The 24,442-nt window shown below is 42.2% G+C and overlaps 1 protein-coding gene and 1 long non-coding RNA gene across 3 annotated transcripts in view; one reads left to right on the top strand and one right to left on the bottom strand.

Moving 5' to 3' along the window:
- LOC119863686 (aldehyde oxidase 1-like) overlaps positions 1-24,442 on the bottom strand; it is an 88,223-nt gene that overhangs the window by 21,291 nt on the left and 42,490 nt on the right. For both annotated transcript variants that reach the window (XM_038422439.2, XM_043505555.1), the window contains 11 exons: positions 22,961-23,130; positions 21,552-21,678; positions 20,541-20,663; positions 19,257-19,353; positions 18,134-18,258; positions 16,530-16,663; positions 15,678-15,765; positions 7,425-7,511; positions 5,624-5,815; positions 4,872-5,099; positions 1,957-2,052 (listed from right to left, as the gene is read on the bottom strand). In XM_038422439.2, coding sequence (XP_038278367.2) covers positions 1,957-2,052; positions 4,872-5,099; positions 5,624-5,815; positions 7,425-7,511; positions 15,678-15,765; positions 16,530-16,663; positions 18,134-18,258; positions 19,257-19,353; positions 20,541-20,663; positions 21,552-21,678; positions 22,961-23,130 — 1,467 coding nt within the window. The remainder of the gene's footprint in view (positions 1-1,956; positions 2,053-4,871; positions 5,100-5,623; positions 5,816-7,424; positions 7,512-15,677; positions 15,766-16,529; positions 16,664-18,133; positions 18,259-19,256; positions 19,354-20,540; positions 20,664-21,551; positions 21,679-22,960; positions 23,131-24,442) is intronic.
- On the top strand, positions 14,622-18,812 carry LOC119863687. The gene is made up of 2 exons (XR_005295707.1): positions 14,622-15,131; positions 17,769-18,812. It is a non-coding gene; the product is annotated as an uncharacterized LOC119863687 (long non-coding RNA).

Here is a 24,442-nt window from a genome sequence, read left to right as displayed (position 1 = left end):
TTTTCTGCCGAAAAGGTCAAGGCACTTCCAATCCCTATTGTAGGGAGTAGCCCTTGACTGGTGTTGTGAGCTACAGGAGTTGAGATGGAGTCCACCCACATCGGAGCTGGGTGATAGGTGGGAAAATAGGAATTCAGATTCCTTGGCAGGGACGTAGTAATTTTTGTCAGCTTGCTTGCAGGTTGGCGCCATCGATCCTGAGATTTGCCACACTGTCTTTGTCGGGTCTAACATGGTCTCATTAACCAGGAGGGCGATCTTTGAGGAGGATGAAGAGTGGATGATGTCAAGGAATTGATGGTGGGTGTTCTTGACTTTTTCCAATGGTATCTGCAGTGTTTCTGCCATCTTCTTCGCCAGCTCCTGGAAGAGACGAAAGTCGTCTGCCAAAGATGGTGGAAGAGGCCTGATGGCTTCGTCTGCAGAGGAGGAGTATACGGTTCTTGGTGTCACTTCCTCCTCAGTACCGGCTTCCTGTTTCTCTATGTCTTGAGGTGGTTCCAAAGCCTTGGATGCTCCAAGGTTCCTGGGCGAGGCTCAAAGCTTGAGAGGCTTATTGGTGTTGTGCCACCCAAGGGTCCCAATATGGCCACTGGAGTGGTGGTGTCACCCATGGGTGGGCATACCAAGATGGTAGTGGTGGGGCCATCTGTGAGTATATCCTTGGGCTCTGTTGGTAATGAGCACCATATGGAGCTTGGGAGGAGTACTGCGAAACTACCTCTTCTGGCTCACTACAAACTAGGAGGCTAATTAACTATAGAAATGAGATTAGTGTAATAGTCCTAGTGGACTGTGAATAGCTCTTTCTCTAGTCAGCGTGGTTGAGAAGAAACTGAAGGGGGTTAAGGCCACGTGCTCTGGCTAGCCTCGTGGGGCAGCACGAGGAGAGACAGTGCATGTGCAGGCCTAACGGACACTGCTACCAAAGGTCTCCGATCAGCAGCACAGGGACACAAACACACCTACAGTGGAGCACCTATAGGAACACTACTCAAAGAAGAACTGAGGGTGGTTCACCTATGCAGCTCTATATGGCTATGGTGCAGGGCAAAAGGCTGCATGGGCCACATGTGCGGTCGGAACGAACACTGCTACCTAAAATCTTGGATCTGAGGAACATGGGGTGCATACACACCTAGAGTGGAGCACCCAGAGGGACAATACTCGAAGACCAACAGGTTATATGAATCATTTTTCTGCTGCCAAAATCATCTTTCTGCTACCTAATGTGACTTCAATCCTTCAGCCAACATTCAAGCAGCAGCACTGGATTGAAAAGACAGAGATTTGGTGAGAAAAGATGCGCAATTCTCTCATACAAAAAAAATAAAAAACACTGTATGAATTTATTACCATTTGTTATGTACACTACCAACAGAGTTAATTTATTAACTTATGCATTGTACCTGCTGTAATTTTGAGATGTTCAATTGTATTAATTTTTTGATCTTATGAACTCCTCAATCCCCAATTGGTTAATAGAATAAGAGTTCTGCTGCATTCCTTTTGTCTGTTTTGTCTATATAGTTGACGTGCTCCATGTGGCAATGACTGCATTATACGACAAGTTTGTACAGAGCCCAACAAAAAGGGGCCCAACACTGACCGCAGCCTCCAGGCATTACTGTAATACAAATAAGTAATAGTAATAATAAGGTGGTTCTTGTAAGCTATTAGTCTTCTCTGCCTGCTCCCACTGTGGCCCTTAACAAAGCTGGCTATGGGAGCAGCTCACATACACAGGGCCTGTTTGCCTGCCAGAATAAGGGACTTTTCTCTGCTGCCATAACTCTGTTGATGTCAATAGAGTTATGCCAGAGAAGAATTTGTCTCTATCTGTGTTCACTATCTGTTTCATAGTCTTGCTACAGCTTTTCCAATAACTAAACATCTGTTTAGCAGTGTTTGTCCATAGTACGTATTTAGCACATGGCTAATATTTGATTTTGGTACCTGGATCATTTTGGTGTGAATGCCTTGTCCCATTTCAATTCCACCATGAGTTAGAAGCACAGAACCATCCATATAGATATGAACCAGAGCAGCAGCCTAAAGAGAGAGCGCAGAAATGGACCATTGAGTGCTGTTACTACCCTATGATTTAACGGAAAAAGGATCTGCATTTAACATGGGGCAATGCATCAAAAGCAGAAAGGATGGCGCCTTGAAGTGAATTGTGATTTTAGATGCTATAACCTTATCTACCGAGACAGAATCAAAGGCCATTTGGAATTCCAGTATCAGCTCTGTCTCTACATTAAACTTCAAGTGAGGAGATATCAGTTTATGGAGGTTTGTTTCTCATGATGTTAGGAACACAAGGAAAGAAACTGAACTACATAGAATCATAGAACTGGAAGGGACCTTGAGAGGTCATCTAGTCCAGTCTCCTGCACTCATGGCAGGACTAAGTATTACCTCGACCATCCCTGACAGGTGTTTGTCTAACATGCTCTTAAAAATCTCCAATGATGGAGATTTCACAACCTCCCTATGCAATTTATTGCAGTGCTTAACCACTGACAATTAGGAAGTTTCTCCTAATGTCCAACCTAAACCACACTTGCTGCAATTTAAGCCCATTGCTTCTTGTCCTATCCTCAGAGGTTAAGAAAAACATTTTCTTCCTCCTCCTTGTAACAACCTTTTACATACTTGAAAACTGTTATGTCCCCTCTCAGTCTTCTCTTTTCCAGACCAAACAAACCCAATTTTTTCAAACTTCCCCCATAGGTCATTTTTTTAGACCTTTAATCATTTTTGTTGCTCTTCTCTGGACTCTCTCCAAGTTGTCCACATCCTTCCTGAAATGTGGTGCCCAGAACTGGACACAATACTCCCGCTGAGGTCTAATCCGCGCAGAGTATAACAGAAGAATTACTTCTCCTGTCTTGCTTACAACACTCCTGCTAATACATCCCAGAACAATGTTCGCTTTTTTGGAAACAGCGTTACACTGTTGACTCATATTTAGCTCGTGGTCCACTATGACCCCCAGATTCCTTTCCACAGGACTCCTTCCTAGGCAGTCATTTCCCATTTTGTATGTGTGCGACAGATTGTTCCTTCCCAAGTGGAGTACTTTGCATTTGTCCTTATTGAATTTCATTGTATTTACTTCAGACCATTTCTCCAGTTTGTCCAGATCATTTTGAATTATAATCCTATTCTCCAAAGCACTTGCAACCCCTTCCAGCTACATTGTCTAGTCATTTCTAAAAACGGATAGAGTCATCACATTTTTGCATACCAATTATATGTTTTAATAAGGCATCCCCCTATCTGGCACGCCCTCCTGTAGCAGGTTGCCACATATCAAGTGTGCCTTCCTCAGATTCCCCTTAGACTAGTCATAAAAAGAACAGTCTTTCTCACTGTCAAATTCAAAGTCTCACCTCTGGGCATAATTTATTCATGTACATGTAAGACCCTTCATGGTAAAACTGTTCTCTTAATTCCCACAGTAAAACATATCAAGGTACAGTGATTTTCCATTCCTCTCTCCAGGAACATCACTTCCAGGTCATCCACACGAGTCCACCAGCACTTGGTTCTCAGTTCCTTTCTGTCCTTGTTCCAGAGCCCCACACTCCCAGCCATCCACCTGAGTGTGACCGGTCTTATGATTCTTCTACCCAACACACAGTCCAATGATTCAGCCCTTTTCAGCCTCCTGACGCTGGCTGTATGGCTCAGGAAGATTAGCAGGCCAACTCCTCTGCTGGTCTCCTAGCTTTTAGCCCTTTTCTGTCTCCTGGGACTGGCCCCTCTGCTGGTCTCCTAGCCAATTCCTCTCTATTCCCAGGTAGGGACTGGAAACCTTTCTGTTCTCTGCAGTGTCCTTGTCTCTCCCAGGCAGCTGCCACCTGCTGCTTTTATTGCTCTGCTTTCTCAGACATTTCTCTGGATCTGACTCACCAGATCTCCAGCTCATCTGGTCTTCTCCCCTCTAGTGTTCAGGTGCTCTCTGAAGCCTAAATGGGTGTCAGCTGACTGGCCTCTTAAAGGGCCAGTGTCACCCTGTGACAGATGTTTATATAAAAGCATTGCTGCAAGTTCTATTTTCTCTCTTGTTAATGTTTTCAAGCCTCTGGACTTTTTGGGGAGCCATGAATTGGATAGATTGACAGCACTGGTCAGAGCCAGTTGAGTCCTGAATGGGGTTTCCTTCCAACCCCCACAACTCAGCCATAAACTGCATCACAGTCTGCAATAGACCCTGTGAGTAAAATGTTGAGGAGAGGCTGCAAATTGGGTGTGACATTCTGTCACCTTGTGGATTGATTTATTTTTCAATGTATAAAAAGTGCTTATCGAACTAGCACTGAACACATCCCCAACATTAAACATACCACACAAGTCATCAATATGAATTAAATATCCTCCTCCAACTCTCTTCCTAACACTTATCCCCCATGACCTGCAACTGATAAGTATGAAAAAGCAGCTTTCCCTAGTGCCCAAAGTTCAACAGGCTTGGGTTCAGGGGGAGCAAATTCTAGAGGTGAGAACACTTTGAAGACAACGTCCTGCCTTCAGTACCCAAAAACTTAAACTGAGACACTGTTAGTAAGAGTCCTTCATCTGTTCTTATCCTATGTAGTATGTTACAGGGAAGCTAGCCATGGCCCAAACTACATGGGCTTTACAGATCAAAATTAACACCTTTGATTGCACCTGGAAGTGACTAAGAAGCTGATGCAGCCCATGGATAACAGGTGTTAGGATGTGGACAAGTATTCATCTGGGATTAAAGTTACGGTATATTTTTTGTTATCTAAACTAGGTAAAATCTAGCCTTACAAGAGTGAAAGGCTTAGGCCATTGTGTTAGTCAGCATTTTTAAAGCTGCTTTAAAGCCAACTGACCTGACTTAGAAAACGTGTGCACAAGCCAAATGGAAACTTCATGGGAATAATGGCAATCCCCTTCTTCTTCCAGTAATTTTGCTTGTTAAATTCTTCCACAGCTGTTTTCCTGCTGTAGTATTCAGACTTCTCCATACATTCATTCCAACACCTTACCAGGTTCTCTGGATCAAGCTCTTGAATGTAGCATATTTGTTCAGTTTCTTTGTACATGTTTATTTCCCTAACCTGAAACAGGAGAATTAACCCAGATTGTACCATCTTCATAAAAGCAGATTGCTACTTTTGGGATTAGCGGTCAAATAGTAAGCAAAATGTATTCTTGAGTATTTTCAGGATTAATCATGACAAGTTGGATAAAGCATGACAGTGGGGTCATATTCATTTTTGAAAGCAGTCAAACTCTGAGTGGGAAAAATTTTAAAATTTTAGCACAATTTCATCCAGAAAGTTATACCCACAGTGTTTTGTTTTGTTACTCTCATCTTTAAAATATTTTAGTCATTCAACCTGGAAACAGACAAAATACATGTGACTCAGGTGACCAGTCACAAAATCAAGAGTAACTAATAGCAACAAATACTTTGTAGTCAACTCGAGACTTGTAAATGATTAGTTCTAGCTAGTCAGCCAACCCAGGAGTTCTCAAATATTTCATTGTGTGGGCCACACTTTAACACAGGTTGTACAGTACAAAAGAGTAAAGAAAAATAAACTGTTTCATTTCAATGCTAATAATCCTTTTTCCTTACCTTTTCTGGTGATAAATCACTTTTGGCTGCAATGGCTGTTATCCAGGATTCTGTAATCAGTCCTGACTGTGGGAAACCAAAACCTCGAAATGCTGTGTTTGACGGCAAGTTAGTCTTGCAGGCGCGACTGCAGCACCGCAGGTTGGGAATCTTGTAAGCATTATCCATTTTTAGTAAGACTATCTCTGCTACCTTGAGTATGGGAACAAGTACAGCTAAACATCAGAACAGCTCTTCCTTTAAAATTACATTCACATTTAAACTAGTAAATATTCCTCCTCTTAGAGAAAAAGACTTGGACTTGAGACAATTCGGACAATAGAAGAGTATTTTAAGCTTTTATTTTTTTATTTTTAAAGTTTCTATACATCACATGTAACAAGAATGCCCTACACTCATTACATCTACATTTCCCAGATAGCATATGCAAGGAACATAGTAGACACAATAGCAGTTGATATATAATTAATGAGCTACAATAGCCGCTCCATAGTTAAGGCTGCAAATGAAATTCCATTATAAGCCTGATTTTGGCCTAAGTCTAAACATTTACAAAAATTCATATAAATCTAAAAAACTGTAGGTTAGATCTGGGCCTGAAGCAAAAATTTTCCACATAATTTGAAATGAACTGGACAAAGGGATCTAAGGATGTGTAGAGTTAAGGCTCATTTCTCAAAGAAGCCACCACTACAAAAGTCTTCTAATTTTGGTTTTTGTTTTCGTATTTGTTTATTTTTCTACAAACCTGAAAAAAAAAAAACCCAAATCCCACAAGAGAGAAACCTTTGTTTACTGGACTGTCCAGGCTGGGTTCTAATCTCAGCACCAAAATGTAGTTGATTAAACTCTACCTTTAAAAAAAATGATTAACTGTTTTAGTTTAATGCATAACTAGGGACTGTTGGTTCCCCCACATGAAGTGTAGAGAAGTGTAATCATAGTTCTGCATTTCCTGCGTTTCTAAAGCATAAGGGTTTGTTTTTAATACTAATATTCTTGAAAGATATTACTGCACTCCAATCACAGAGAAGATACTGCAATCTTAACTTTGCTATAATGAAACTTTCAATATGATGATAAATTAAAACATTATTCACAGAATATAGGTAACCTTAATGCCCCAGGGGCAAATTTTGGCTTTGGTTGTGCAAATAACTCCTATTGATATCAGCAGAAATGGCGCATATATATCCAATGGGACAACTGGTCTCTAAGAACTGAATTGCTACTGGGTGTGGTGTTTATCTATCTATATAGTCAGCGGTAACAGGTATATGAATTCAAATGTACAACTGGGGGACGATGGGGAAAGGAGGAGGTCTGAGTAGTATCTGTGTGAGGACTGAAGTTTGGAAAATGCAGAATTATCCTGCTGAGTGTGAGTGAAAGACTGCTGGCAATCTCAGGTAGTTTTTAATATTCTAAGCACTATGGAGATTTTCCCATTGTCAGAACCTTCCAGATTCCCTGTGGCCATAAAATGATTGTGCAGACTGTGGGGCACTGGACATTTGTGGGGAATAGACTATTAGTTACCACCATAACTTGAACCTAACTCTGAGTAATATTCCATTAAGAGAATGTGTAGGGAAATGCCAAAAGGAAACACTGAGCTAGGTCAGGAGAGGTGGTTTCTCTTATGGGGGTCTTTTGACACATACTCAGAATCCCAACACCACAGGCTAGAAGGACAATCCTACAAGAAGTGAGCCAAGGAACCTGACCTTCCACAATGTTTCCAGCAAACAATTCCTCCCATGTTATGACTAGAAAATCTGCCCCTTTATAAAACCCTTACCAGAATAGAGTCATCAGGCGTGCATCCTCCATTAATATAGTATTTGGCATCTGCAGCCATGATCCTACCATCATTCATGAAGCCAACCTAAAATGGATTAATATAGATATCTTAGACTTGTTCAGTCCTTGAACTACTCTTTACTTGTCCCACCACACAGTACAGAAAGTATAAATACAAACATTACCATCATCTCTTTTTTTCCAACACCAAGGTTGAGCAGGGCTGATCTTACTCATTTTGTCAGTTTTTTGGTTTAAGAAAGTACATATACGGCCAGCCACCTCAAGTCTAGGCAGCCCCTTCCTGTGTACTCACTGAGAGTACCTGGGTTGTGAGAAAGTTGGAGAGAGACATTGGGTTTGTGGCGTGGTCAGATCCCTGCTCCCACCACAGGGTTGGCCCTGTCAATGTTTCACTTGCCAGCAGAATCTGCTAGCAGGAATCTACTCACCATTTGTAACCCACAAGTACGAACAGGTTATACATTTTGCAACTAAATGTAAATTACACAATTAAGGCTATATTGTGCCACTCATTTTTAAGCAAAATGCTGTTAACAACCCATTTCCCCATGGTTTCAAGCAACAGACTTTCCAAACTCCCAGTTGTGACCTGCATCAGTCCAGTACATACCACAAGTTTCTTTTGTCTAATGTGCACCTCAATGGAATGGGATGTTGCTGGAAAGTCTAACGTCCTCCTGTGCCTTTCCCTGGAGATGGCTGATTAGTGTGCTGTGCCAATCTGTAAATGCTAATGTTTAAAGTGAAGTTCTATTCTGAGAAGCGATTTTAAAAAATGGCATCTTCTTATTCAGCAGATCTGCAGCTTGGTTCTTGCTCTGGGCAGGCCGCAGACTATACCCTTTGAACCCACTGACAAAAAACCCCATAACTCACCTGAGCAGTAAATGGTATTCTTCAAGTTGTGTTGCACATGTCTATTCCACATTAAGTGTGGGCACCCAGTGCACTGTAGTTGGAGATTTGCAGTGTACATGCCCCATGCATCCTCATATATTCAGTCGGGGGCACAAAGGGAAGAGCTTCCCCAACCCACTCCAGTTCCTTCGCACTGGATTCATAATGATAATTGACTCCAAAGTAGAGGGGAAGGAGGAAATGCTGTGGAATAGACAAGCACAACACATCTCAAAGAACAATAGTTACATACAGATGAGTCACTTTTTTCTTTGAGTGATTGGAGTGTCTGCTCCACATTAGATGACTTTCAAGCAGTGCTGCACAGAGGATGAGATCAGTTTACTGAAACAGCCTTTCCAAAGCCTAAATCATCTCTGGAGGCTGATGCTATGGCATAATGCCTGGCAAAGGTGCGTCCTGAAGACCAAGTCACGGCTTTGCTGATAGCAGCAGCTGGAGTATTGTTTAGGAAAAACTACTGTGGCTTGTAGAATGTTCTGACAGTTTCAAAGGTGGCACAGATTTGACAATGTCATAAAACATAGATATGCAAGAGGTAATCCAACTGGAAATCCTCTGTGCTGGAACCGCTAGCCCTCTCATCCTTTCCGCATAAGAAACAATCAACCAAGATGAGGAGTGGAAGGGCTTAGTCCTGTTCAAATAAAAGGTAAGGGTCCAGTGAACGTCCGTTGTATGAACTCTTTCCTCATCCTTGTCCATGTGTGGCTTGGGAAAGAAAGTAGGTAAGTGATTGGTCTGGTTGAGATGGGAATCTGAGACTTTCTTTATCAGGAATGTGGGGTGAGGTCTCAGAGAAACTTTCTCCTTATAAAAAAATTGTGTAAGTGCCTGAAGTTTTCCAGCTCTCCTAGCACATGTGAAGTCCACTAGAAAAACTTGCTTAGCTGATAAGTATGAAATGGCTTATCAAACTAAAGGTTCGAAGGGTTGACCCATTAGCACTGATGACACCAAAGTTCAAATTCCATGGAGAAGATGAATCTTTCAGTGGTGCATGAAGCCTGCTTATTCCTTTTAAAAATCAGATTGTCACAGGGTTAGAAAATACAGACTGACCTTGGACTGGAGGGTGAAAGACTGACAGTGCAGGCAGGTGCATTTTCAGAAAACTGACAGACAGGCCTGTCTCTTTCAGATGAAGCAAATACTCTTGAACATCTTGAGCCTGGGTCTCTGAAGAGGGTATATTCTGCGGCTTTTGCAGAGGAAGAACCATTTCCATTTGTGCAGGTAAAGGATCCTGGTGGACTGCTTCCTGCTGTTCAGTACGATGCCAGTGAACAAACCTTTTCCTCAGAGTCTAGCCAGTCAGCAGCTACGTCATGAGGGTTGAGATGTAAAAGGTGGCCGTGATTCTAGAATACAATGTCCTTGTTCTGAGGTAGAACCAGAAACAGCTGAACTGATAACCTCTAGAGATCTGAAAATCACTGCTGCCTTGGCCAAGCGGGTGCTATTAAGATGTGATGAAGTTGGAATGTTCTTAATGTTTTCTCCAAATACTGTGTGGGTGCCTCAGTTTCCCCTATGCCTTTCTTAAGTATCTAGGTAGTGGGATAGGGGTTTGTGATTATTGCAGAGCCCTAGAGGGTGAGTGTGATGCTATCTGCACAGAGAACAGCCAACACCCTGTCTTCTGGCAACTGATGGTCTGGATCCCTCCCCTGCAAAGGTGCCAACTGAAGGTGTTGGAGAACAAAGAGATCAGGTGGCCTCCTGGCCCGGGAAAGAGACAAAGGCCAGAGGAGGGGCTGGAGGGGGCTTCAGTTTAGAGCTGGCTGGGGAAATAGAGGGAGGCCCAGAACTGGGTTCTGGGCTCCCTAACTCCCCCATGATGGACCTGACTGAGGGGTCCTGTTCTCTGTACCTACAAGCTCTGTTTTAGACAGTGTTCCTGTTGTCTAATAAACCTTCTGTTTAACCGGCTGGCTGAGAGTCACGTCTGACTGTGGAGTTAGGGTGCAGGGCCCTCTGGCTTCCCAAGGAGCCCAACCTGTGCGGACTCACTGTGGGAAGCACATGGTGTGAAAAGGGGATGCTGAATGCTCTGAGGTCAGGCCCAGGAAGGTCAAAGCTGTGTAAGCTTCTTGCCCTAGAGACAGTCTGCTCACAGAGAGGAGGCTCCCCCAGAGTCCAGACTGGCTTCGTATGGAGTAGTTCCGGAGCATCGCCTGGGGACTCCGTGACATAAGATCATTGTGGCATGGTTCTGTTTCAATGTGAAGATTACCGTGGGAATCAAAGGAACACACACGACATCCATTGGAGCAAGGCGGTGTACGTGAGTGACCCTAGGCTGTGACCCACCCTGGAGAGGAACTGATGGCACTTTCTGTTCTGCTTCATGGTGAATAAATCTATGGTGGGTTTCCCCCAGGCCTGAAAGACAGCTTTTACTACATCGGTTCTCAGAAACCAATAATCGCTTGCTGAACCGCTTGCTGAGGTGGTCAGCCATGCAATTCTGAAGACCTGGCACATGAGACACTGAGTATTATCCGATGAAGTGAACTGTAGCTCACGAAAGCTTATGCTCAAATAAATTTGTTAGTCTCTAAGGTGCCACAAGTCCTCCTTTTCTTTTTGCAAATACAGACTAACATGGCTGCTACTCTGAAACCTGAGTATTATCTTGTTCAAAATGCAGAAATTCCACAGCCTGACAGCCTCTTGGCAAAGCTGATCAAATCCCTGTCTGTTCAGGTAGGACATTGCTGTAGAATTGTCTGTTACGATGTGCATACCCTTGTCCCTGATTTGATGTAAAAAGTCTTGACATGCTCAGAGAATTGCCCTCCGTTCCAGCACATTTATGTGTAAAGATAACTCTTCATCTGTCTACAGGCATTAAGCTCAGAAAGCCCCCAGATGTGCACTCTGATCTAAGGAAGACACATATGTATGCAACTTGGAACAAATTTTGAAAGAGAAAGTAGTTAAGCACATAGCAGTTAACAGTAATTGGGATAAAATACAACATAATTTTATAAAAGGTAGATTGTGCCAGACCAACGTGATCTCCTTCTTTGAGAAGATAACTGATTTTTCAGACAAAGGAAATGTAGTAGATCTAATCTATGGGAAATTATTAGTTAAATTGGAGATGAAGGGGGTTAATATGAGAACTGAAAGGTGGACAAGGAACTGGCTAAAGGGGAGACTACAAGGGGTCATACTGAAAGGAGAACCATCAGGCTGAGGGATGTTACTAGTGGAGTTCCTCAGGGATTGGTCTTGGGAACAATCTTATTTAACATTTTTATTACTGACCTTGGCACAAAGAGTGGGAATGTGCTAATAAAATTTGTGGATGACACAAAGTTGGGAGATATCGCCAATATGGAGGAGGAATATCAAACAACATGATCTGGATAACCATGTGAACTGGAGTAATAGAAATAGGATGAAATTTAATAGTGCAAAGTTATGCATTTAGGGACTAACAACAAGAATTTTTGCTATAAGCTGGGGACATATCATTTGGAAGCGACAGAAGAGGAGAAAGACCTGGGTGTATAGGTTGATCAGAGGATGACTATGAGCTGCCAATGTGATGTGGCCATAAAAAAGGATAATGCAGTCCTAGGATGCCTCAGTTGAGGTATTGCCAGCAGAGACAAGGAGGTCTTAGTACCATTATACAAAGCACTGATGAGACCTTGTCTGGAATGCTGTATGCAATTCTAGTCTCCAATGTTTAAGAAAGATGAATTCAAACTGGAACAGGTGCAGAGAAGGGCTACAAGGATGATCCGAGGAATAGAAAACCTACTTTATGAGAGGAGACGCAAAAAGCTTGGCTTGTTTAGCATAACCAAAAGACTGAGGGAAGATGATTGCTCTCTCTAAGGTGCCATGGGCTAAGAGGGAAGGCCCTCTCATGGATCAGTAACTGGTTAAAAGATAGGAAACAAAGGGTAGGAATAAATGGTCAGTTTTCAGAATGGAGAGAGGTAAATAGTGGTGTCCCACAGCGGTTTGTACTGGGACCAGTACTGTACAACATATTCATAAATGACCTGGAAAAGGGGGGTAAACAGATGGCAAAATTTGCAGATGATGCATAACAACTCAAGATAGTTAAGTCCAAAGCAGATTGCAAAGAGTTACAAAGGGACAAAACTGGATGACTGGGCAACAAAATGGCAGATGAAATTCAATGTTGATAATGGCAAAGTAATGCAAAGTAAGTCCCCAATTTATAGCAAAAACATAATCCAAATTTATACATATAAAATGATGGGGTCTAAATTAGCTTTACCACTCAAGAAAGAGATCTTGGAGTCATTCTGGATCGTTCTCTGAAAACATCTACTCAATGTGCTGCAGCAGCAGTCAAAAAAACTAATAATGTTGGGAATCATTAGGAAAGGAACAGAAAAAAAGACAGAAAATATCATATTGCCACTATATAAATCCATGGTACACCCACATCTTGAATAGTGCATGCAGATGTGGTTGCCCTGTCTTAAAAAAAAAATTGGAATTGGAAAAGGTTCAGAAAAGGGCAACAAAAATGATCAGGGGTATGAAACAGCTTCTATACAAGGAGAGATTAATAAGACTGGGACTTTTCAGCTTGGAAAAGAGACGACTAAGGGGAGATATGAAAGAGGTCTATAAAATCATGACTGGTGTGGAGAAAGTAAATAAGGAAGTGTTATTTACTCCTCATAACACAAGAACTAGGGGTGAAATTAATAGGCACATGTTTAAAACAAACAAAAGGAAGTATTTCTTCAAACAACGCACAGTCAACCTGTGGAACTTTGCCAGAGGATGTTGTGAAGGCCAAGCCTATAACAGGGTTCAAAAAACAACTAGATTAATTCATAGAGGATAGATCCATCAATGGCTGTTAGCAAGGATAGGAAGGGATGGTGTCCGTAGCCTCTCTTTGCCAGAAGCTGGGAATGGGCAACCGGAGATGGATCACCTGATAATTACCTGTTCTGTTCATTCCCTCTGAAGCACCTGGCATTGGCCACTGTCGGAAGACAGGATATTAGGCTAGATGGACCATTGATCTGACCCAGTATGGCCATTCTTATGCAAATATATCAGAGGGATAAGTACCAGAGAGGGAGAGGAGTTAACGTTACGCGCCAATGTGGTCACAAGAACAAATGGGTATAAACTGGCCATCAACAAGTTTAGGTTTGCAATTAGATGAAGGTTCTTAACCACCAGTGGAGTGAAGTTCTGGAACAGCCCTCCCAGGGGAGCACTGGGAACAAAAAACTTCATTGGTTCTCTGGCCTGCAGGATGTCAGATCAGATGATCACGATGGTCTCTTTTGACCTTAAAGCCTATGAGTCTGTGACCAGAGCATGGTGGGAAGGGGAGGTGAGAAAGGTACTCTGGTAGATATTAGAATGGTTTCTCTACTAGTCCAATAAGGACAGAACCCTGGCGTGTGAATCAGCATGTCCAGTAGGTATCTTGATTGACAAGAGACTGACTTCAACCATTCCTGCAAGCACCTTTGGTGAAGTCTGGCATGTTGAGTCACATACATTCAAAAGGCCATATGCCCCAAAAGCCTCAGACAAGTTCTTAAAATAGTCTGAGGGTGGGATTGGAGGAGTTGCAAAGAGCTAGAATAACCTGAAACCTGGCCTGTGGAAAAGAAGCCATTTCCACTGCTGCACTGAGTACTGCCCTAATGAATTTAATTCTTTACACTGGGTAAAGAGTTGATTTGTCCTTGTTTATAGTCAGGCCCAGCTAGCTGAACAGAGACTGGATCCCAATAAGGCTACCCTCCACCTGTTCCTGGAACAACTTCAAAATAACCAGTCATCCAGATACATGAATACCTTAATGCCAGTCTTCCTGAGGTGAGCTACTACCTTAGTCATGCATTTTATAAACACTCTGGGAGCTGATGATTGGCTAAAAGGGAGGGACTGTAAACTGGTACTAAAAGGTCTGCCATCACAAACCTGAGGAATCTTTTGTAGCTCTGGTGGGGATAGCCACTTGGAAATAGGCATCTAGCAAATCAAGAGCAGTACACCAACCTTTGGGATCCCGGGAGGACTAATGGAGGTGTTATGTGGTCTACAAACCCAACATAAAACACAGGCAGGAAGGGGTTAAGAATCCTTCCTATCTGCAGTCAGCAAAAACTACCCCATGCTGGCTCAGCTGTGGGAAATGTCAATTATGAAGAGACAAGCGCACAGCTGCTGTAGCTAATGAGGGGAAGCTCAGGTATAAAGAGGGAGGAACAGGCTGAGAAGAAGCAGATGAGCTTGGGACTTGAAGAGGATAACAATTCTCTACCAGAGGTGTTCATATCAGGCTGCCTCTGAGACACTTATAACCCTCTGGAAGTACAAGGGAGGTAGAGAGAGATGAAAGCCCTGACAGCCAAAGGTTTTCTAACTCTTATGTTTATAGATTCTACCTTTTTTTATTGATTTAAGTCAGCATTGCCCAAGTTAAGAACCGAACAGGCTACCTTGTCCATCACTGCTGATAAGAAGCCAGTACCTTCTATAAAAGTTTTTACTAATAATCAGGTCAGAAAGAGGCCTTGGGCGAAGTAGACGTTGTCTTCAGTAGCTGGAGGGCTGGGCTGTAACCAGAGGTGCTGTTTTTCCTGACTGATTCTGTGTTTATATAAAAACCTAGTGGTTCTTCTGTTTGAACCTGCGCACAGCAAGACCTCAAGTGTAAACCTGTGCAGAGAAACTTTGTTGGGCCAAGGACTCTTTATGCCTTCCAGTTTCCAGAGAGAAAGAAATTATGGTAAGAAGATATGCAAAGAGTAGAAAGAAATGAAATCAGAGATGTAGGCACAAGTGAGGAGACAGAGTTAAAGTTGTTTAGCAGACCTTACCTCTGAATTTCCTGACTAAGAGTTTCACATTAAGGCTGAATTAATAGAGCCGTTTGCATTAATAGACCGACTAGTTAACAACATTAACTAGTAGTAAGGATAAGATTTTGTCACAGAGATCATGGATTCGGTTACTTTCAGAAACCTCTGATATTTTCAGCTTCAGCCCTGTTCCCTGAAGTGGGATGGCTAGAACTGTCAGCCAGCAGAGGCCCTGGAGCTGTGAGCTGCTGTGGGTGATGAGGGTCTCGGGCTCTGAGCCACTGCAGTGGTGGGGACCCTGGAGCTCTGAGCTACTGAGGCTTTTGTGAATTTTTGTTTGTCTGTGACCTGTCTGTGACTTTTACTAAAAAAATAACCAGGACAAAATCTTAATCTTAACTGGTGGTATTGGCAAAATCCAATTCACATAAAGTGGACTGATGGGTTGGGCACAGCATTTTTGTTCCACTTACTTTATATTTTCCAATGAGAGGGTGTCGGCCCCCTGTGATTAACATATCATCCCCCCGGTCCAGGATAAAACGAACTGCATGACCAGTTCTAAATTAAAAATGGGGAAAAAAAGGGGGGGGAAAGAAGAGTTATGCTTCAGACGAAGTTATGGATGCTACTAAAAGGATAGCTATTTCCCAGGGGCCCAAATCTAGCAGAGTACAAAGGATGTGTTTAAATTTAAGCATCAATTTAAGTGTTTTGGTGAACAGGGATGGACTGAAGCACCTGCTTAATTTTAATAGGATTACTTGTGCATAAAGTATGCACTACTTATGTCCTTTGCTGGGTCCAGACCCATGAAAGAGAATATTCTTTTCCCTTTTTGAAAAACAGTGAGTTAACTAAGTGCAACTTTCTTGTGTAGACACTTATTTTGGTTTTAAGAATGCCTTATATCAATTTAGCTCGAGTCAGTAAGGAATCAACCTAGGCTAAATCAATATAACACTCTTAAAACCAAAATGAGTGTGTCTGCACCAGAAAGTTGCACTTCAAATCAATTTTGAAACTGATGTGGCAAGGTCAGCACAACCCCTATGTGTGGACAAGGTCCCAATTTGACAGGTGGGTAGCACCCCATAAGCTTGTCAAGAGTTTTGAGAGCATTTCTGGCTGACACCAGTCTCAGTTCTGTTTATAGTTCTGCATCACCTCAGCCCAGTTTATAACCCTTCAAGAGCAGAGTCAAATATAACTGACAGGTTTTTGTGGCTTGTAGTATAGAGAGAGCATCTCTGGGAAGGGAAGGGACCTGGCGGGTAATATTTATTCCTCTCCTTTTCCCTCTTACAACAGGGAGCCACACTTACTTGTTTGCTGCCACTGCAGCAACAGATGCCAACAGACCAGCTTTCCCTACTTTCCCACCGAAAGCTCCACCGATTCTTTTTACATGGCACATGATCCTATTGGCTGGAATCCCTAAACACGAAGCCACCATTTCCTGTAAAGTCAATATCCCTTTTTTATACCATTGCAATTTTAAAGGGACCCTGTCAGCTCAAATCTGGCCCAAATTTAAGTTTTGCAAAAAAAAGTTTATAGAAAAGACCAAGTTATGTCTCCATGATTTTCTTTCTAATACCCATGGAAACATCTATTTTTCAACAAATAAATACCCCCCAGACAACATTTGCACCCAAATACTGCAACATGGAGAACCTGAAAGTGAAACTGGCTATAGACAATTGTCCAAGCTGAGAGAAAGTCAGGAAGTAAGCAAAATCCATAATAAGGACATTCAATTTTTTAAATGTTTGGTTTTAATAATCTAAGGCCTTATTAGTCACAGAAGATAAAATGTTTGTTTCCAATATAGGGCTGATTGACATTTACGAAACACAACCAAGAAAGAATGCAGATTTTTGTTATCAATGATATAAAAGTAACATAGAAAATAGGAGCTGAACAATGGGCAAAAATACACCTAATACAAAATCTCAGCATTTTGTTCAAAATGCATTCTGCTTTACAAGCCATATGTGTAGCTAAGATGAGATAATTCTGCAATTCTAGGTTTTAGCCCAGACCGGAAGAAGCATAGGCACTGACTTCCCCTCTGCCCAGTGGGTGCTCGGCCCCGCCTCTGCCCTGCCTCTTCCCACCCCTGCACTTCCTTGCCCTACCCCCATTCCACCCCTTCCCCCAAGTCCTCACCCCTGCCCTGACTATTCTCCACCTCCTCCCCTGAGCATGCCACGTCCCTGCTCCTCCCCCTCCCTCCTGGAAAGTCCTAAGCACGCCAAACAGCTGTTAGGCAGTTGGGGGCAGGAAGCGCTGGGAGGGAGGGGGAGGAGCAGGTATGCAGAGTGCTGGGGGGGAGGAAGAGGGGGGAGCTTGGCTGCTAGTGGGTGTGGAGCACCCACTAATATTTCCCTGTGGGTGCTCCACCCCTGGAGCACCCATGGAGTCAGCACCGATGTGAAGACGAACTTTGTGGAGCTTGAAAGCTTGTCTCTTTCACCAGAAGTTAGTCCAATAAAAGATATCACCTCACCAACCTTACCTCTCTCATGTTAGGTTTTGTGGGTTTCCCCTTTATATTTCAGGCAGTTGTCACCACCCCAGCTAATGCATGTACAAAGCACTGAAGAAGATGGGAGTGGAGCATGCTAAGCACTTCATAGGGAGAACTCGGTACCTTAAAGGATCATGCCCTGGAGCACAGACTACTTTCAGAGGCGACTGAAGGGCTTTTACCCACTCTTTACCTTGGTGTCAGAAAGATCAGTGCACAGCTGATGGGTCAGTGGTGCTGAGCTGGCATGCTACTGGTGAACTAGAGAGCAACGGACATTGGATAACCCAACAGTGTAATTCACATGTTCCTACTGCATCACAAACTGTTGAAGATGGATTTTCAAACCACACATAAAAAGTCTTTAAAGAATTGCCTAAAAAGGCTCTCCATTACCTGGATAAGTGCTGGATGCTGGGTTGACACATATACATCCATTTCTTTATCCTCTCCTTTTGGTACAACAAGTGCACACTGAGTCTCCATGTAAAAATGTTCCTGTCCCCCGATATGGATCTCCCCTGTTCCAAAGATAAAGACTCAAGTGCTGCTGATAGGCTGGGTGGTAAAAGGGGGAGGAATGAGGAGGCTAGGCCAAGTATGCACATTACACAAAATATAACATTCAATGTACTTGATCAACTCAGCTGCTGGTGCTACCCTTGTTAAGGTGCAACCAGGCAAGAGAAACCAGCTGCAGCAGGTGCAACACCTAGCATAAAAATATGAGCCAAACTCTCTGCTGGTGTAAACTGGCCCTGCTCCATTGATATCAACAGAACTGTGCCAATTTACACTACCAGGTAATCTGCCACACATATTGTCAATATCGAGCTAAGCGTCTTGAGTCTGGAATGTGGAAGGCTTGAGAGTGTTGACAGGATCTTGAACCAGCTTGTGTTAATCATATCAGACATGGAATACAGGAATTTTTTTGTGGAAGGGAAGTGCTATTCGTGGTTGTTCAGGATCAGCACCAAACAGGCCTTGTCTGATGCTGAGGAAGAAAGGGAGGAATTGGTGGTTGAAAGGGAACACAATAACTGGAGGGTAAAATCCAAATTCTGCAGGGCATGTCAGCTGTTGTTAGTCACCTGATTGGTTTCAACTGAGCTATGACAGTTTACACCAGCTGAGGATCTGAGCCCTGCAACTCCAAAGCCCCACCACGTATTCTGGATCAACATTTCCATATTGTAGATTGTCACTTTTGTATCATGGTAAAACAGAGACAGGAAAGTCCATGATAAATAATGGTAGGATTATATTTTTTCTCATAAATTAATCAGATAGTAGTGCTGTACTGGTGTTGCCTAATAGGCATAGTACATCAATTGCACTTAAGGGACATGGGAAGGAGCAATTTAAGTTCCACTCTTTGAAAGTCTGTCCCTATAAATTTTGATGAAGATTTGACAATTTCCATTTTGCCCAGATCCATTTGGCTTGTATCAGACTTCAAACTGGCAGAAGCTCTCATAAACCTCCCGCCATCCACCCAACACATTCTGCACTTTACCTTCAAGTATTTGATCAACTGTTTCAAATGCTTCATCAACATTTCCTTGTTCTAGTCTTCTTTGTGGCTCAAAGAATGAATTGTGCTTTATAGCCTCCTGCAGTGGTGGAGAAAACACACACAAGTTTGAGAATTTTAAATATTCTCTTTTTTTTCCCCAAGCATTTTATTACCAATATGATTGCCATGCACCTTACATAAAGATATGGGGAAATGGGTACAGAGAGTTATCAGACTACCAAATTCCATCACAGTATTTCAGAAGTTTAGGATTTTATACATTGGACAAGAAAATGTTGCTGTGACTCAATCTTGCATTACTGATGACCTCTGCTTTCCCACACAATGCTAGTGCAGAGGTATTTTATTAATTACACTATTTCCCCAAAGGCTATTTGACAGCTGTCCAGTAGGACTCTCCCTAGGACAAAAAGGGAAGTCTGGTTTGTGGTGAGGAACAGATCTTGTAAGTGACCAAGATGGAACAGAAAGAGACTGGACATATGGTTAAGATAGGAATAATCAGCACGAGTTTTGCTTCACAATGCTTTTCTTCTCCTGATATGCAAGCCAGTCTCTATCACATCAGGGGGGCATACACTTCAGTCAAACTCCCCAACAGTAATGGCTACTCTAAACAAAGACAAGTTCTCAACTGCCACATAACAAAGCAAGTCTCTAATACACGAGTTGCTGGTCTGAACTAGGCTCTAAAGTATACGTCAAAATCTGCCCTGTACGTCAACCCACTGAGATCTGTGAGAGGTTGCTAATATTTTATTTATTTAAGCAGTGAAATGGGGGAGAACAGGCCCCATTTAATTTTAACCTGCCCCTATTTTTAGGCAGAGTTCCCAGATCAGGAATTCTGAATTGTTGTCATTCACTGGGTAATTCCAAGAACCGCTTTCCTGGAGCAGTTGGTATGGCCTGAAGAGAGAGCAAGAACACATCATAATCCCAGAAAGGAACAGGCAGGGGAATACTTAGATGTGAAAGATCCCTGTTTGTTACTATATGCGGAAGTGAGGATCTTCCTTAAGAACTAACTAACCAACCAAGTGCAAGTGGAAACTTGGCCAAATTCTGCTCTTTTTACATTGACATCATTGGGGATGTACTAGCATAAGTGACAGCAAAAATTTTGCCCTTAATCCTTAAAAAAAAATATCCAATTAGTCACAATTCACTTGTTATGAAAAAAAAGTAAATAGCAAGTGAAGAGTAAACAGCTGCTTTCCCTGCCCAAGATGAAAAAGCAAGAAGGATGAAGCTAATTATTACCTCAACAGTCAGGATCACTGGCTCCAGATCTTCATACTCTATCTTCACTTTTGCAGCTGCTTGTTTGGCATGGACATCTGAATCCGCAACCACACCACAGACAATCTGACCCACGCAAATTACCTGCAAAGTACAGTGGAAATACTTCCTGTATTCAAATGATCCCCACGTGTGCTTACTGAAATCCTGGACTCAAATGAATAGTGTTCACGATTCCCTTTCTAATTTTTGCTTTGGTTTAATGCTTTTTATTTGCTATAAACCTTCCCCTAAACCAATATATTAGGAGAAGTATCAATGTTATTTGGAATCAAGCACAGCATTTTCAAAAGTCCCTAAGTGACTTAGGAACCTAAGTCCTATGGACTTCCCATGAAACAGGCTCCCAAGTGCCAGAGTCACTTGTAAAAATGAGACTTGGGAGGCTATGTGACTCAGAAGATATCTACATTGTGATTGGAGGTGTGAGTGTAGCATGTGTAGACATATCTGAACTGACTTCAACCTACCTAGCTCATGCACCAATAGCAGTGAAGCCACAGTAACACAGACTTAAGTGTGGTCTAGCTGTCCAAGTAAATACCCAGTGTGGACTTGTGCAGCCCAGCCCACACTGAAGCCCATGTTGTCACGGCTGCACTGATACTGGTGCTCACACTAGTTAGATTAAAGCTAGTTTGGGTATGTCTACATGTGCTGCGCTCAGCCCCTCACTCCCAAACTGCTGTGTAGACATACCATCAGGTTCTTTAGAAAAGATTACCCTATATCCTGACTAGTCTGATTCATCTGGTTTAAAGAGGTATGTAACAGAGTTTAGTTATTTTGATACTTAGAAAGGAAATGGAAAAAGAACTACAAAGTTGACTCAGAGCAGCCAAAATAATTCCCAACATACACATGCTACAAAGATTCAAGAGTCAATATTGTTCCTGTTTATTTTAATTATAAATCAAGGATCAAAAAGACATCACCAAAGAAAAATCTTAGCTACTGACAGACACTTTATACCTTATCTTTTGCGAATATAACCTCTGGATCACTGTAATAGTAGAACTCGTTTGTGGCTGGGACATCCTGAGCGGTTATAATATCAAACACTCCTAGTGCTTTGAGGGCCTCTGATGTATCAATCGATCTAGGGGGAAAGTATAAAGTAGTTAGCTCCACACAGTGTTGCATGTGAAGTAAGACGATACAATACATATATAGGTAGCCTGTGCCACAAGACTCTGCTCTCACATAGCTCTTTGTCAGACAACTGCTGGTCACTGTCTTTATCCTCCTTAGAGATAACAAGATCGGATAGAGGGAAGGGAAGGCTGTAGGTGAGCTGTTTCCCTTACAGAAAAGGCTTGCTTTGTAATAAGAAAGTCACTGTTCCTTTCCCACATTAGAGACAGAGGAATTGTGGTGGAGAGGATGGCAGTGGCTCATTTGCTCCATAGAGAAATATCACCTATGAAACACCCAACCCCTTGCTGTGCACTCCAGCTCTTTTGGTAGAGACAGAAAGAACTCTGTTTGGTCCCATCCTCTACAAGGTACACCTTTGTCCCAAAGCAAGAGAGAATCTTGTATTGTAACTGAATGTTAAAAACAAATACATGTGTTGTAGACTGTGAGAAGAGCTCAGACGCTTTCTCACTTGTTTGAGTCTACATATGTATTCTGCCTGGATAGTATAACATACAAATCAAACCAAGGGATTTCAGACCAAGATTTGTATTATCTAAATACCAAAAGTTTCATTAATCCTGCAAATTTAGGTACCATCTCCTGGCTAATGCCAATGCTAAAGAGATATGTAATTAGCACACAGTGTTCTGATGAAATTATAAATTAGTAAAATAGTGTTAGGTCAGAGATTTACTGGTGTAGTTCTGAAACACAAAAGAAGGTTGGGTGTGTCAATCTCTTCTGCATTAGATGGAGAAGAGATCTGTGGCACAGAGTGGTAGAATCAATAATGCAACCAGATTACTTGATGACAAGTACAAATATTTAGTACATTAGTTTAATTAATGGGGTGATTTTAGTTAAACTCTGAATTAATTTTAAACACATTTTACAACAATTTAGTTTGCATCTGTTAACACACAAGCTAAACTGCTGTAAACCAGGTTTAAACTGACATGAGTGTCCAAACTGCATTGGTTTAACTAACTCAGGGCAATCTTAGTTATACCAGTGCATCTTTTGTGAGCAGCTCAAACCTTACAAAAATGCTGAGCTGGTATTCAGATTAGTATTCCACCATCAGAATGCTCTGAGCGTCTATCCTCTGTTACAAATCAGATTGGCTGAGATTTTCAAAGCAATCTAGGGAAAGTTGTGCATCTAAATGCCCTACACTGCTCTGAAAATCTCAACCAATGCGTTCATGGTTATACTTTTCTTTCAGGCATTTATGCACTTACACAATCTTTGCATGGGCTCTGGAACTGGTTACCACAGTCAAGAAGAGCTCTTCATCCACAGCACGAATGTCATCGCAGTAAAAAGCTTCACCAGTGGCGTGTTTTATACCAGCCTGGTGCATGATGGGACGTCCTACTGGATCCCTGGGAAGCTGCTCTGGGTTTACTTCCTGCTCAGCAAAAAAGCCAATCCCCAGCCCAAGAAAGACAAGCCAGCGTGTCCTTATATTAGAGTGAAAATCTCTGTTTAACAATACCAACTTCTGGTGTAATATTATATACAGATTAGGCTGGAGCATTTACTAAACTGCTGGTCCCCAGAGGTTGCTTTAATCCCTCCTATGCAATCTTCTCCAGGAGTTTACCCATTTTGTTTCTAGTTTCTCCTGATTTTTTTCTTTACATTTGCTATGTCCTTTATGTCACAAAGTAACCAAAACAGAATGCAATGTTCAAGAGGACGATGTGCTGTCTTATTGATAGATACAGTGGTGCTGTAATAATTTTCTGAATTATTCTCAAGTGGCTTCTGTTGTTCATTTCACCTTTTTGGCAGTACAGTGCATTGAGCTATTCATCATGACTCCTGGATTTTCCCCCTGAAAGCTTACAATTAATTCAGTACTGCTCAATGTGGACAAACATTTTAAATGTTCCTTCCAATGTGCATTCCCTCATAGCTGCCTGTGAGGAATTTAATATGTAACTCCATTGCCTATTAATTTTAATTTTTCTAGGTCCTGCTTGAGAAATAATTTTTGCCATCAGCAAATATTGTCATGTACTCATTGACCTCCCTCTGCCCCTCCTCTCCAGTCCATTAATAAACATTCTGAACTACTGATCCCACTGACTCCTCACTACTAACCTTCGTCTATACTGAGAACTAGCTATTTATTCATATTTTCGAATCCTCTTTCCCCCTACAGTCTCCAAAGCACAGGTAGTTTGATTAACCTCTCCTCCCTCCAGTAGCTCTCTCCCTGTTTTCTTTTTTAGTCAACTGTCTGCTACTGGCAATATGCTGAGAAATGAGTTTTAATTAGATGTCTCCTACCATGAACTTCCTGATTGCTGGACTCCCCAAACCAGCTCAACTGTCCTCTAACAGAACATTACAGTAGTCTTATCTGAATAAGCACAGATCTTTCAGCACTTGCATTTATTTCCCTGCTGTTAAAAGATTATATTGCTCATATTACAAAGTAAGACCAAGGCATAGACTACAGATTTGTAGAAGATAAGTACTGACAGCAGTACACTGGCTTGCTTAGAAATCACTCATGCAACACAATGCTGAATATTCTGAATAATAAAATATACCAACTTGTATTGCTTAGTCGCTGCCTGCTGACAGGCCGCTGGTGGTCTCTGACATCTTAAAAAGGAAGCCAAGACATGAATATCTGGCGTATGGAAAGCAGTGCAGTCTAGTGCCTGGCAGCACAGGACTGGGACTTGGGAGAATTGAATTCTGAAACT

Source organism: Dermochelys coriacea, chromosome 11, assembly GCF_009764565.3.
Source record: "Dermochelys coriacea isolate rDerCor1 chromosome 11, rDerCor1.pri.v4, whole genome shotgun sequence".
Classification (NCBI taxonomy): domain Eukaryota; kingdom Metazoa; phylum Chordata; order Testudines; family Dermochelyidae; genus Dermochelys; species Dermochelys coriacea.
This window is presented reverse-complemented; position numbering and strand designations above follow the sequence as displayed.